General features: G+C 39.7%; 1 protein-coding gene across 2 annotated transcripts in view; it reads left to right on the top strand.

Moving 5' to 3' along the window:
- The window catches only part of nalcn (sodium leak channel, non-selective), a 68359-nt gene that overhangs the window by 46316 nt on the left and 7184 nt on the right, over positions 1-14859 (top strand). For both annotated transcript variants that reach the window (XM_080902698.1, XM_080902699.1), the window contains exons 18-33: positions 5333-5469; positions 6123-6264; positions 6427-6500; positions 8104-8205; positions 8301-8370; positions 8557-8648; positions 8801-8923; positions 9079-9135; positions 9652-9772; positions 9851-9982; positions 10521-10688; positions 11797-11901; positions 12324-12430; positions 12511-12631; positions 12731-12829; positions 13129-13222. In XM_080902698.1, the coding sequence (XP_080758824.1) occupies positions 5333-5469; positions 6123-6264; positions 6427-6500; positions 8104-8205; positions 8301-8370; positions 8557-8648; positions 8801-8923; positions 9079-9135; positions 9652-9772; positions 9851-9982; positions 10521-10688; positions 11797-11901; positions 12324-12430; positions 12511-12631; positions 12731-12829; positions 13129-13222 (1744 nt within the window). The remainder of the gene's footprint in view (positions 1-5332; positions 5470-6122; positions 6265-6426; positions 6501-8103; positions 8206-8300; positions 8371-8556; positions 8649-8800; positions 8924-9078; positions 9136-9651; positions 9773-9850; positions 9983-10520; positions 10689-11796; positions 11902-12323; positions 12431-12510; positions 12632-12730; positions 12830-13128; positions 13223-14859) is intronic.

Raw genomic sequence — 14859 nt, 5'->3', positions numbered from 1 at the left:
TTGCAATAGTGATCCTTTAATTACTTTAACATGTCTTTATATAAATTCTGAGAAAAAACAAAGGCTACTCTACATTTGTGTGAATATGATGTAGCTTGTTTGGACATGTCAGTTCTGTCTTCTCTTATATCTGTGCTGGAACCTCCATATTTTGTTAAATTTTTAACATTAAAAATCTTTTTTTTCAGAAGAATTTCGTTTAACCAGAAGCGTTGAAAAGTTTTATTGTTTTATTACCTCCCACTAGAGATTTCATTATTTATGAATTAAAGTAAAAGCCTGTCCTCAATCTTCTTGATTTAATGGACCAAGGACTTATTTGGGGATCTAGCAGAGGGGGAGAAAGGCGAGGAAAACAGAGGGAGCGGAGAAGAAAAGAGCATATCCCCTTAGAGAATCCCAAAACAATGTTTTCTTATCTTTTCAATGTCACTTTCAGTTATCTATTAAAAACACTCCCATTTTCTGAAACTAGCATCAGCACACACAATAAAACACAGGCACATGCACATTTTTTTAAAAGAAAGAAGTCTTTATCGAAATGTAATTTTAAGTGATTTTTTTTTCATGTTTATTATGTTTGCTTTGGGCTGTCGTCGCACATTCATGGCAAGAGTTTCCAACATGTAGGCATACAGAATATCTGACAGTATTTTCATACTTTTGGATCTAAAAAGGAAAGACTATAATAGGGGAAAAAACAAGAGGCTACGTGAGACCAAGAAAGGCAAGCATGGGGATACAAAACAAAAATTAGGTTCAACATACCCCCTTAACCCATTAATCTTTTTTAAGCCCAAAGCAACATAGCTGAACGTGATACAGTTTTGGACTTTCAGACAATGGCACCTGCAGTTGTTTTGAGTATCAGGGGTAGCTATTAGAGGTTTATGGGCTGTGTGGCTTTACAGCAACTCCGCAGTATGCCTCATTACCCAACTAATGTGAAGAAAGAGGGTGACCCTGCTTACTCGCTCTCTGATCTCCTTCCACTGGGTATTGCAGCTTTAGGCTCACAGGCCTGGGGAAGACTTTGAGGAATGTGGAATGCAAATAGGTTGTTTCCAATTACAATGACCGTGCGTGTTTTTGAATTTTTCAGCATTTTAATATTGGCATATATCATGGCTAAAATTGTTGAACTGGCACAAATTCATAAAAAGAGAGCGACACACACTGCAGATGTGCCGAATGATGGATTGCACAGCAAGTAAAGCTGTGTTATTATTACGAAAATGTGCCGTCTGGGGTCACGCACGCACACATCCTCACGCGTACACAGCTGTTGTCTGGTGGGGCTGGTGAAAGGCAGGCTGAATGGTAAAATGCAGATGATTTTATGCACTCCCACAGGCATTTGACGGATGTGTGTGGGCCGCAGTTTGGTAGGCGGCTGTTCATGAGTTCCTCATTGTTTGGCCACTCGCAAATATTATCGGTGTTTGCGTGAGCTAGATTCGCTTTACAGGACTGAGAGTTCAGAAGGATTGTCCACTGCGAATATTAATACTGTAGACACTAACCTGCTTGAGTCATTCTTCTAATTCACAGATCCATTTGTCCTTCTGCTAAATGGGATTTTTATCCGAATGGAGCTGTTCTTGCAGCTGTAAAATGAAGCTATCATGAAAAGTTGGGGTGTTCACCTGCAGATGGATAAAAGTATTACTATTGGATAACAAGGTGAACTTCATCTTTATACAGGGCTTTGCTTCTTTCTACCAGCAAAGAAAGAAAAGCAGTTGATTTTTCCCTCTGAATTCTCTCAATCTTCAATACTCTCTGGCTCTGGCTATTTCAATCCTGACTTCTTCATGCTCTCCCTGAACTACGGCTATGACTGAATTGGGTTTAATGCTTAATGCTAATGGTCAGTATTAGTTTTTTTCACCCCTCTCAGCCATGGTCAAGAGAGCTGTGGAAATCCCAGATGGAAAGTTCCCTAGCTCAGCGGAGCCTGAAATTGGCTTGAATGAAGGGGGAAGCAGTGGCAGGTCACCTGAATGGGTCTCAAGGCAAAGCACATTAGTCTTGGCTCCATTGTAACTGCGCCATGCATTAAATCTCATCAGTGGCAGGGAAAGCAGTAGTTTTGATTTATCAGCCGTTAACTATGACACAAAAAGAAATTCCTTTTTTTCCCACGTGCATATGTGCACATAGACATACAAGTGGAATATAAATATCCCACATTTGTCACGTGCACACACGTACTTTTAGTGCTTATTCCTTAAGGCGTATATAACAAAGCACATAGGGCAGCGAATGCAAGCTGTCACTTATAATGCTGTTTTAGTGTTCAGGAAAATATTTATCCCTTTCACTGTTGCTCCAACACGTTCACTGTGCACGGTGCAGTTAGCTAATGTCATGTGTTGTTGCTTTGAAGAGTCCTTGTTCGATCAGAGCGTGAGACTTAACCAAGCCCATATGGAAAAGAAATAGTAAAAACATACATGATTTACTCATGAAAGTGGCCACTTTCTCATTACTTTCATATATTTTTTTAGTAAGTATATAAAACATACAAGTTTCATTATATAATTTTTCAAGGGATCTTATATGTGCTTTCACTCCTGTATGCTTTTCATACAAGTTTCATACAAGACAGATAAAAACTTTATAAGATGTATATATATCTTTTCCATATGGGAGTGTAAAGTTGTGAGATGTTAAAGTAAAACAAAACAAAGAGCTGCAAACTGGATAACAATGCAGAGCTGGGGATAAATCTCAGTGCAGTCATACGTTTGTTTATTGCAATCACAGTAATAATTTGATCAATGTTTAAAACAAAACTATTTATTCTAGTGCCTTAAAGCTTGTAAAGCCTTAAACTAAGTACTAGATATGTTCATAATACTTGATTGTACCAGTTTGGCCAGGGTTCTTTTCTTCTTTTTTAAATCTTTGCCTTGATAGCAACAGTATTGATACATTATTACAGTACGGTGAAAACCTGACAAAGAGGCACTTTCATTTTCAGGAACACATAAAATCAGTAAATCTGCAGAGAATAGATTTTGTGTGAAAGCAATCTCTTCTTCCTCATTCTTGTTTACTTTATTGATTTTACAGACAGAAGACCTGCTGCGTTAGCATTAGTTGGTGATCTATGGCAGCTTATGAGTGTAACTACACATACAGGCGAAGCTTTCACAGAGAAGATTTCCACAGTGTTAGAAGTCGAGGAAACTATGCATTGCACTACACTCGCCACCCCGAACAGCAATCTGTGGCACAGTGGACTCTGATCAACGTTCCATTGATAAATTTAAATGTAAATTCGATGCATGTGAGTATGAATAAGTGTGTCTAGCTCACACGACAGTGAAGGTTTTTGGTTTTTTTGGGGGGGGTTTTTCTTACAAGAGGATGAAAAAATTAGAGGTCAGTGAGGGAAGGAATAAATGGAATCTGAACCTGAAACTGAGATCGTGAAATTTAATGCTAACTTTTTTTTTAATATCTTTCAAGAAACCCAAGGATGATTTATAAAAGAGTATAAATATTTAAACAAATATATAAATATACAAAAAACAAAAGGCTAGAGGTTGAAGGCTTAGTTGTAGAGATGACTTTTGATGAGTTTCTTGAAGGACTCCATTGACGGGGCATTGCAAAGCTCTTTTGGGAGAAAGTTCCAGAGGGTGGGAGCTGCCACACTGAAGGCTCTGTCCCATGGCTGGGGATCTTAGCATCTGAGACTTTGTGTATGGGTGGAGCAGGTCACACAGGTACTGAGGGACCCGGGCTTTAAGGGATTTGTAAGTGAGAAGAAGGAACTTGTAAGGATGATCTTATATAAAGAAACACTGAGACTTTGAGTTTGATAGAAAAGAACAAGTTCTGTAAAGGATAGAGGGAAATCTTTGCTTTGTTGCATTGTTGTAGCAGATAAGGGTGTAGGGGTTTGTTGAAGGTGCACATCTCACTGAGTTGGCCCAATTGATTAGTACCCTTGGGAGCCAGGAGGTCCATATTAATGATGTGTGTGTGTGTGTGCGTGTGTGTGTGTTTCAAGTTTCAGTAAAAGAACTGCAGCACTGAAAATAAGCTCACGATTGTGCTCAAAATTTTTTTTTTCCTATTCTGTGCTCTTGCAGCAAACACAGCACGCAGTTCTTTTAAATAATGACTTGTTTTACATCTTGAAATCCATTTGTCTTTTTTTTTTAAATCATCAATTAAGTTTTGTGTCGTTATTTTTGCCGGCTTCCATCTGTTGGCTTGTCTCTTTTACCTTTTTTTAGTCTCAGTCTCTCTTTCTGCCCTGTGTCTATCTTGGGAGTCAGTATAGACAGAAAGCCTAGGCAAGAGAACGCTGGTGCATAATTCCATCTTCACAGTATGCCACACACCCACTCAGGGTAAAGGAGAAGCTCCAACATTTTAGTCTGCTAAAAACAAAAAGAGGAAGTGGATAGGCAGATTTCCATCCCTTCCTTTCTCAGGTTTCTCTGTTCTCTGGCTGTTATCCCTCAGATCCGAGAGGCTGTTCCAGTCATTTGGTCGCTCACAGTCAGACAGCTGCTGACAGAAATACCTATACGGGGAACAGAACGCAGGGACGTTTTTATCAGCAGACAGACAGTCACACAACGCCACGACTGACAGAGAAATATTCACAGAGCCCAGTCAATATATTTCACAGCAGTTACCTTCTTCGAATGATAAGCTCCAGTTCCCCTCGTAGGCCTAATCTTCAATGCATCAGGGATTATCTCCATGCACCCATACAGAGAATACCTGCAAGAGAATTTCAGTTAGCCCCCCCAATATGTAATTAATGGAAATAATTGGTTTTAGTCCCTTTGTCATCTTTTGATTTCACCAGTCTGCGCTGCATTGCTTAAGCCCGCACACATGCACATTATTCTGTCATTATTGTTTCTTTTCTCCATTAACCCCTCCAGAGTAATCTTTCTTTTTTTTTTATCTTCTGTTGCCTTCTCCCTTCTTTTCTGAAAAGTAAGTGGGATCTCATCCTAAACGTGGTTGTCTGTACTGTATGTGTTGTGAGTGTTGTAGGTAAGTGTGTTGCTGCCATCATCTGGCAGAAATATAAAGCTGCACCCTCAAAGCCGTTACCTCTGGATATCCCACACATAACCTCACACCTTCTGCTTATGAATAGCAATGAAAACCTGCAGATCTCAAGATCAAAAACCTTCATACAACCCGAACTCAGTCTAACCGTTCCCGTTTCCCCCCTCCTTGGTTTCTAACTTAAATCCCTCTCTTCTCATGCTGTCAAGGCCGACTGCATTCTTTAAGAGTGCCCTGCAGTTCTGTTCTGTGCTTAAACTGCCTCTCATCCTCCCTCTGTTAGCTCAAGCAAAGCGAAGCCAATGCTGACACCAAAGAGAAGCTCCCTCTACGACTCAGGATCTTTGAAAAGTTCCCCAACAGACCTCAGATGGTGAAAATTTCCAAGCTTCCATCTGATTTCACTGTGCCCAGGATCAGGTAAACACACAAACACACACCTTAAACACAAAAACTTTACATAATTTGGGCTATTTTTTGTCATGAAGAGAAAATGAAGAACGATATCCACCAGAGCTAAAAAGATACACAGACATTTAAAGTGAGCTAGATTAAATATAGGGACAATGTTATGTTAAGTAGTAATTCTCAGTGTGGGTTTATGAGTGTGGGTTTTAACAGAGACCACCAAAGATGTGAAGCTTTTGAATTCCACCAGTAGTTTCCAGACATTATGCAAACAAAGTAAAAAGTAACGTTTTCATTCCTGCTCCTAGTTTAAAGCAGCTAGTTGGTCATTTGCAAAACAGACTTTTTATGTTCTGCAGCCTTTAGCGGTAAAACTGAACTATATTTGATGCAAAGTCCGGCTCATAATTTAGCTTTATTGTTTAGTTGCCGAGTAGTGCAGGGCCGAGTCCTTCACCCTAAAGAAATCTCCCTCTGCAGCCCATCTGCTGGGTTGCTGCACTAAGAGCTTCCACTGCAGCTGAATTTGCACTGATGTAATTATGCGTCTAAGATAAGCTTTATAAATTTGTGATCGTCTACTTCTGAATATGGATTTCTTTAGGGGGACACCGTACATTAAAATTCATGATATTTCTGTGCGTGCTGTTTGTCGTGTACTTTAGGGAGAGTTTTATGAAGCAGTTCATCGATCGTCAGCAACAGGATACCAGCTGTCTGTTCCGGCGTCTCCCCTCCGCTTCATCCTCCTCTTGTGACCACTCCAAACGCTCAGCAATTGAAGACAACAAATATATTGACCAAAAGGTGCTTTCACAGACTTCTTTGCCTGCTCGCTTACATGCTATTCCTTTCTTTGTCTCTGTGACTGTAAATATACAGCAAAATGAAGCAGATTGCCACGTTGTACCTAATATTTACAGCTGTGTAGGTTTTTTTTTTTTTTTTTAACTGACCGTGCTTTCTTAGCTTCGAAGGTCAATATTTAGCATCCGAGCTCGTAACCTCCTGGAGAAAGAAACTACAATCAATAAAATCCTACGGTAAGACACGACTACACCTGAGTAATTGTGACAAACTGTGCTAAATTTGATTAATACACGTATCGTACGCCAGCTCGCGCATCACAGTGAAATGAGGATATTAATATGCTGCAATAAACTATAATGTAACTTATATTTCTGTAACATGTTCACGTTTCATCCGCCTCTGTTCTAAATTTAACCTGCGCGTACAGACACCTTTTGACCATCTACTCCCTGCTTTTAGGCAATCAGTTATTTGCATGTTTTTGCTTTTTTACAGTAATTCATACACTTTCAGTTTTATACCTTCCTTAAAGACTTGAGTTAAATGTGTTTACAATGCATTATCCATAGTCATAAAAATGCATCGTGGGCTCTGCGTGGGTGAAACTAATAATGTGTGTACATATTAGGTGTAGCTGTGCCACAGCAGCACTCTTGTATTGATAATGCTTCTCTCTGTTTTTTGTTTTGTTTTGTTTTATTCGGCACACACACACACTCAGACGCACACACAGGCCCACTTCAGACTCATTTACTGTTGCGATGAAGTAAATGGATAATTTGCTGTTCAGCATGGCAGAGCTGGCACTAAGTGCAGATTAGCTTGCCGGCACCGTGTCCAATCCGTCCCCCCTCCCCTTCCATTCCAATATTCTGTCAGTCTGAAAGATAGACAGCTTATCAGTAGTCATAACACGATCTGTCTGGCCAGCCATCCTCCACACAAGCACACAATTAGGCTCACATACCAGCATAGTCAAACACACGCGCAGTCCAGCATACGCAGGAATTCATGCGTGCTTATTGCCAGTAAACAAGCAATCGCTCAGAGTCTCCATAAATGATTAAAGTACACACGTTGCTGGTGCCACAATGTCATTAGCTCTGTTCTGGTACATGGCTCTGCTGTTAGTCAGAACAGACAGTAATGATCAGAGTCTCTCTCTCACTCACACACACACACACAAACACTGACTAATGGAATGATTCAAACCAGTTTCACAATGGTAGACTGGGTTACTACAGTCCTCTTATGGTTCCAGACTGACAAAAGCCAGAGATGACTTGTTACACTAAAAGATGGACAAGAGCTAACTATCTTGTCACACTAGGGGTGGGAATTCTAGTGCAACTTATGATATTTTGATATCACGATATGCTACAACAACACGGCGATTCTTAGGTGCTTGCAAGGCAGTTATGAATGAGTAACTAAAGAAGGGGAAAATACTCTTAAAAAGGCAAAAGTGTATTTATTGGCAGCACTGTGGTGTCAGTGTTTGTCTGTACTGAGCATTATTTAATATGAAATTTTTTATTAATGTGCCAATTCAGTTACTTCTCTAATATTATGCCCCCCACTGTCAGTAATAGCTGCCATTTTCCTGTCCTTTGAGTTTCTTCCTCTTCACTGCAAGCTGATTAGCTTCAATTAACTGTACCCTCATTCACTGGATAAACAGCACCGTCTGGAATCATGAACTAGTGACTCTGGTGAAGGACCATGTTTAGAGCATCTACATGTCTTTATAAAAAATTGGTACTTGATAACAAGAGGTAGCAAGGCAGTATATAGTTTTATTGGTATTGCAAACTGTATTGTGTCTGTGTTTCCAAGCGCTTGCACAACACAGCGGATACAAAGTGGATCTTTTGAAGGCCAGCCTGCCAAAGAACGCTCCATACTCAGTGTCCAGCATCACGTGCGGCAAGAGCGCAGGTCTGACGTACACTTTGATGCACAGACAGAAACTTAGACACTTGTGCTTTACTGTCGAGACCTTGTATCTTATGGTCTGCTTTTTGCGTCTGCAGATCTCTGCGACATGGTTCTACTAGTCAGAGGATCAGCCGAGGGAAATCGCTGGAGACTCTCACTCAGGATGTCAGTACAAAGTCACATCCCAGCACATACTTTGCACTAGGCTTGTTTGTTGCCAGATAAAGCGCTTCTGATTCTATGGTCCTTAAAAATATATCTCAGTATATGCAAGAAGTGTAAGAAGATGACAGGGAATTTCTGTAATAAAAAAATGAGTCATATATATTGTCTATTTTTTTCTTTCCCCAGCATTCCAGCACAGTGCGTTATCGTAATGCCCAGAGAGAGGATAGCGAGATCAAGATGATCCAAGAAAAGAAAGAACAAGCTGAAATGAAAAGGTTTTCACACACAATATTATAATTACGTTAAATCAAGTTCTTCACCAAAAAGTAACTCAGTTAAGTATGGCTAAACAATGGTTTATTCTCTGACGTGATTGATATGAAGTCACTGGTATTTTCTCCACGTCTTTGCTTGTGTGGCTGAGCAGGAAGGTTCAGGAGGAGGAGCTGAGGGAGAACCATCCTTACTTCGATAAGCCTCTTTTTATCGTGGGGCGTGAGCACCGTTTCAGGAACTTCTGCAGGATGATTGTTCGAGCTCGCTTCAATGCGTAAGACTGGTCTTAAATCTAAACTAACAGACACACACACATACAGTGTTTATATGAATCTTTGTAGTAAGAAAATGTTTTGAACCTTATGTTTTCTGTCTGTCTGTATGTTTTTTGTGTGTGTGTTTTTTGTTTTTCTATGACTTCATATGTAGATCAAAAACTGATCCAATAACTGGAGCAGTGAAGAACACCAAATACCACCAGCTGTAGTAAGTGTGATGAATTATTGATTGCCTGACTCTCCATCGATCTGTTCATTGTGCAACAGTGGAATACTCATTAATTCTGTGGCTTATTATTTGTCTGTTGTGCTTCCCCAAACTGTGGTAAGGAATGAAAATTGTGAAGTGAAGAGCTGTGAAATATATTTCACCCATTATGCAGCCTGATAGTAATTCAGCCGAGCAGAGAAACTGATTACTGAAGTGAGAAGCAGAGCAGTCCTTTGTATCAGATACCGTTGGTGCCTGGGGACATCTTGCTGTAAAACAGATCGGCCTGCTCACACGTGCACACAGACACACACACACTAAGATTTATTCACTCTCACTTTCTGATACCTTTCCCCACTCATCCTTGTTCTCTCTTTGTCTTGCCGTACCTATCTTTTTTTATATTGTATTAGTGTTTTTCTGGCTAGCAAACCAAATTGCTCTCTTGGCCTACTTACTGTATACCAAACCTACTTTTTCTTTGCGTGAAATCTGATGTGCGTTTCCCTGCAGTGATCTTCTGGGCTTAGTCACCTATCTGGACTGGGTTATGATTGTTGTGACCATCTGCTCTTGCATCTCCATGATGTTCGAATCCCCCTTCACCAGGGTTATGCACGCCCCCACCCTTCAGGTATTAAAAAGATGACTGATGGTTCATGAACAGTCAAGCGCAGGGATAAATGCACTAAACCAGTGGCGTCTGTTTCAGATTGGGGAGTATGTATTTGTGATCTTCATGAGCATTGAGCTCAACCTGAAGATCATGGCCGACGGTCTGTTCTTCACCCCGACAGCTGTCATCAGAGACTTTGGAGGCGTCATGGACATCTTTATCTATCTCGTGAGAAATCTAATATAAATATTGCTTCATCGTGTTTTTCCATTTAGTCGAGTGAGGGTACATAGACCAAATGCAAAGATATTATGCATTTTTGTTTGCTATTAACTATTATAGGAGTATTTTGGACCTTTTAACATTCATATGACTTTCCAGAAAATTTTACATCTGACAACCACCTCACAGATTTGTTGTTGCTGCAAATGTTGCCTTACTTAGAGTTACGCAGTAACCATATGAATCAAAAACTGTATCCAGTTTTAGTGCCTTACTATCATGATTTTTTTTGAAAGCTGCAGTTTTGATGTGAAATAGAAGTGGTCAATAGAAGAAATATTTTATGCTGAATGTTATTCAGGCTTCAAAGTTGGAGAGTCTTTGGTTTGGGTTCAGTAGATCAGGTTTGTCCAATGTTTAGTACTGAGAGAAATGAAAAGAGAATGGATAGTTTCAGTGTTGTTGTTGGAAACTAAAATATGAATCACGTTGCTGTAAAATCAGTAGGATGCTATTCATGCTTGCTTTGCTGTGTTCGCTGTAGGTGAGTCTGATCTTTCTGTGCTGGCTACCTCCTGACGTTCCTCCTGAGTCTGGGGCTCAGCTGCTGATGATGCTGCGCTGCCTGCGTCCGCTCAGGATCTTCAAGCTGGTACCCCAGATGAGGAAGGTGGTGCGGGAGGTTCTCAAAGGATTCAAGGAGATTTTTCTGGTTAGCACCTGTTTGCATTTTCCACCTGTGTGTGGCAGAGTGTGTGACTTTTTTTTTAATATACCAGATAACAAGACAAATAGATTATTTTATCTACAGTAGCGGCAGATTATTGTTTTTTATTAATGAGGGAAACAAAAAAAAAACCTTCTCGTGAATTTCGATTAATATAACTCAGTCTTCTCTTACAGGACTTACTATTTTTGCAGGAGAACTATTTAAATAGGGTTCAAATATTTGTTTAAATCAAAATGAACTTTTCTTACCTTAAACTTGATACCTTACCTTCAACCTGACCGCCACACTGCTTATAAAATAAAGTGACACTGCTCAGGAATTTCAGAAAACAAATGGGAAGCTGTATAAAATACAGTAAATGCAATAAAGGAAATAAAGACACAATACAGTGCTTTAAAGATCATAATGCACAGCATGTCGAACAGAAACATTTTTTGTACCAGTCTGTAAATAATAAACAGTTTGAACTTGATGACGTCAACATCAAGAAGGATTTTGACGTCGTTTCAGTTAAGTTGACCAACTTAACTGAAATTTCTCATCCATGGGATAATAAAGGTTTATTCTATTCTATTAATTGAAATTTAGAAAGCAAAATATTTTCCCATCCATGCTTATTTTAGCTACTCAAAAGTTTGAGGTATTCCCTATTGTACTTTTTTGTTTCATATCTGCCAACTGAGACTGCAGGCGGAGTGTTTAGTAATTTTTTTTAAAAAGAGTGTTAAATAATTAATGCCCAAATTTCACATTTCTTTTTTTTTTTAATTCATCTGATCAGTGACTTAGTGATGGCTTAACTTGCATTAGTGCTCACAGTGGCTTCTTCTTATACCCCATTATGTATATTAACCAATTTTATTACAAACTGAGCGCAACTTTTTTCTAAACGGACAGCATGTACCAGCTTTTCTGGAAACTGAATATAGTTATAGTTGTGTTACAATGTTATAGTTACAAAAAATGTGCTGTAGTTATTGATTTTTACTCTGTCTGATTGATTTTCCTGGCTGAGGTTTCTACATCCACTGCTCTTATACTTGGATTATGTTCAACTTGTGTCTTAAATTCCTGATTGATTTTTCTGCAGGTTTCCATTCTGCTCCTCACGCTGATGCTGGTGTTCGCAAGCTTTGGAGTTCAACTGTTCGCCGGAAAGCTTGCCAAGTGCAACGACCCCAGTGTTCTTAAACGGGTACAGCAAGAAACTCCTCACTGACCCACTGTTCTACACTTCCTGCAGAGAACTACAGGCTGAATAAGTAGAAGGGGCCTCCCCAGTCAAATCAATAAACCAGTGTTTCCTTTTATCCTATTTTCTTAACAACAGTCCTCACGCTTTTTTCAGCTTGTGCTAGAACAAAACCTTTTATTTTATAAACAGTTGTTCCAAGATAATTGACTATATCTAGAAAAGTATTTCTTATTTAAGTTAAATGCAAGTGCTTTTTATTTAAGTCTACTGTAATGCACTAGACTTCATTATTGTGAAAGTCTTTGGGTATATTATTTTCATAAATCATGAATCCAAAAATAGCCCTTTTCTTCCATTTCATTAAATGTTCTGATTATTGTTCCTTTCTGTGTTTTGCTGTTAAACTTTGTGGCCTGTCACAGGAGGATTGTCACGGGATATTCCGAATAAACGTCAGTGTTTCCAGAAATCTGAACCTGAAACTGAAGCCTGGAGAAAAGAAACCAGGTTTCTGGGTACCACGGGTCTGGTAAGACTTGTTTTTCTGCTTGTGTGTGCATTTGTTTTTGCACAGCCAGTCATTAATGCACACATTATGACCTCTTCTAGGGCCAATCCACGAAATTTTAATTTTGACAATGTGGGAAATGCCATGCTGGCTCTGTTTGAAGTGCTCTCACTAAAAGGGTGGGTGGAGGTCCGAGATGTCATTATTCACCGTGTTGGACCGGTACTGATCCTTAACATTTCATATAACAATGAATTTTCTCATTTTATGCCTGCAGTGCGTCAGCTGCTCTACACATTTTCTAACTCTTTGTGTCTGCAGATCCATGGCATCTACATTCATGTCTTTGTGTTTCTGGGATGTATGATTGGACTCACTCTGTTTGTGGGTGTTGTCATTGCAAACTTCAATGAGAACAAGGTAAGAGCCGTACTGCGTATACATTATAGTAGATACACCTTCTTGCCTTTTATTGCCTACCACCATACTGTGTGGTATGTGGGGCATTATGGTGTCACTCTGACCACTAGTTAAACAAAACTGACCAATTAAAATGCATCTTGTTTTAGATTTTTGTGAGGCGTGTTCCCCTGTTGTTTGGCATCAGATAGAATAGTGCAACACAAATTAAACCTGGTGATGGTGCAGTTATGTGGTACTCCTTCTAGGCCTCTAGGCTTACAACCACGAGGAGTTAAGATTGTGTCTCATCTCAACAGGGTACTGCTCTGCTAACAGTGGACCAGAGAAGATGGGAGGATCTGAAGAGTCGATTGAAAATAGCCCAACCTCTACACCTACCCCCTCGCCCAGGTTTGAGTGTACATAATAAAATAACATAATACATTTCACCAATGGTTTGCAAAACACAGCTGCAGGCAGCAATAAGAGAACCAAGAAATAGGAGCATTTTTTTAAATATACTTTTTTTGCAACATCCCCCAGTGACTGTGTGCAAAACCTGGTAACCAACTACAAGTAACGGCTTACTACTCTGCCATAACAAGTCACGTTTTGGGGATCAAATAGTTTTTTCACTCAATGACAGGCAAATCAATTTATAACGTTTATGCAATGTCTCCCCCAATCACAGTTTTGGTAAACTCTTTTAGTACAGCAGTTAAAAAAAGGTTAAAATAGTCAAACATTACAGTTGAAAAAAAAACTAACTAACTAGCACATCGCACATATAAGACGGCATTAAGTGGCTCAGTATGACAGTGTTATTCATATGTGACCCGCAACAGCACTGGAACTCTGTCACTGAATTACATGTCATTGCTTTCTTTTGCTGCCTGCAAGTGGAAATATTTGTTCAGACTTTATCTGATTTTCCTACCTGAGTTGAAGAAAACTGCCAGCTTTATTACAAAGTAAAATCATGCGGCTGTTCTCCCTTTAGTGATTAGAGTCATGAGAACAGTAGAAGTGCCTCAGAGGCAGTGTGGGAAATTGTCTGTTAGTACAGTTGAGGCTGAGAGCTAACAGAAAATCAATCGCTTAAGTTTTAGTCATCACCGCCGCTTATTCCAGCACCATCAACCTGACTTTGATCCTCATCCAAAGGTCTTCAGTGCAGGCACCACTCACTCACTCACTACCCGTGGTTCATTAAAACACTGAGCTGGTCTGTGCTCACACAGTCACATCCAAAGTACTTACAAACACTCTTTGTGGCCAGCAGTCATATAGTATATAGACTCACAACCTGCAGATTTCATTGTTTGATTTTCCTTGTTTTTTCATTTGATATTAAATGATCCTTGAAAGTGGGCAAAAGAAACCACTATATAATATTTAGGAACATTATATTTTTGAAATATGATGCTTAAGTAGGTTAAAAGTGTCTCACAAACACAACACAACACGTCATGCCACTAAAGAAACAGCTGAGAAACAAAGGCATTGACGTTTATCAGTCTGGAAAGAGTTACAAAGCCATTTCTAAGGCTTTGGGACTCCAGTGAACCACGATGAGAGCCATTATCCACAAATGGAGGAAACTTGGAACAGTGGTGAGCGTTCCCAGGATTAACCTATCAAATTACTCTAAGAGTCCATCAACGACTCATCCAGGAGGTCGCAAAATAACCCAGAACAACATCTGAAGAACTGCAGGCCTTACCTGCCTCAGTTAAAGTCACAGTGCATGTTTCATCAAAAAGGAAGAGAGTGGGCAAGAATGGCCTCAGTGGAACAATCCAACTCGAATATTCTGTCGACTGACGAGAAAAAAGTGGGACTTTTTGGAAGGTTGTAGTCCCGTTACGTCTGGTGTAAAATGAACAGCATTTCAAAGAACAGTCAGTGAAACATGCTGGTGGGGCTTCCTTGCTGCCTCATGATGCTGTCATTGATGAAATCATGAATTTTGCTCTCTAACAGAAGATCCTGTAGGAGAATGTCCGGCCATCAGTTCATACCCTGAAGTTCAAGCACACATTGGGTAA

This window comes from Rhamphochromis sp. 'chilingali' (assembly GCF_963969265.1).
Source record: "Rhamphochromis sp. 'chilingali' genome assembly, chromosome: 14".
NCBI lineage: Eukaryota > Metazoa > Chordata > Actinopteri > Cichliformes > Cichlidae > Rhamphochromis > Rhamphochromis sp. 'chilingali'.
Note: the sequence above shows the minus strand (reverse complement) of the source record. Positions and strands in the feature narration are given on the sequence as shown.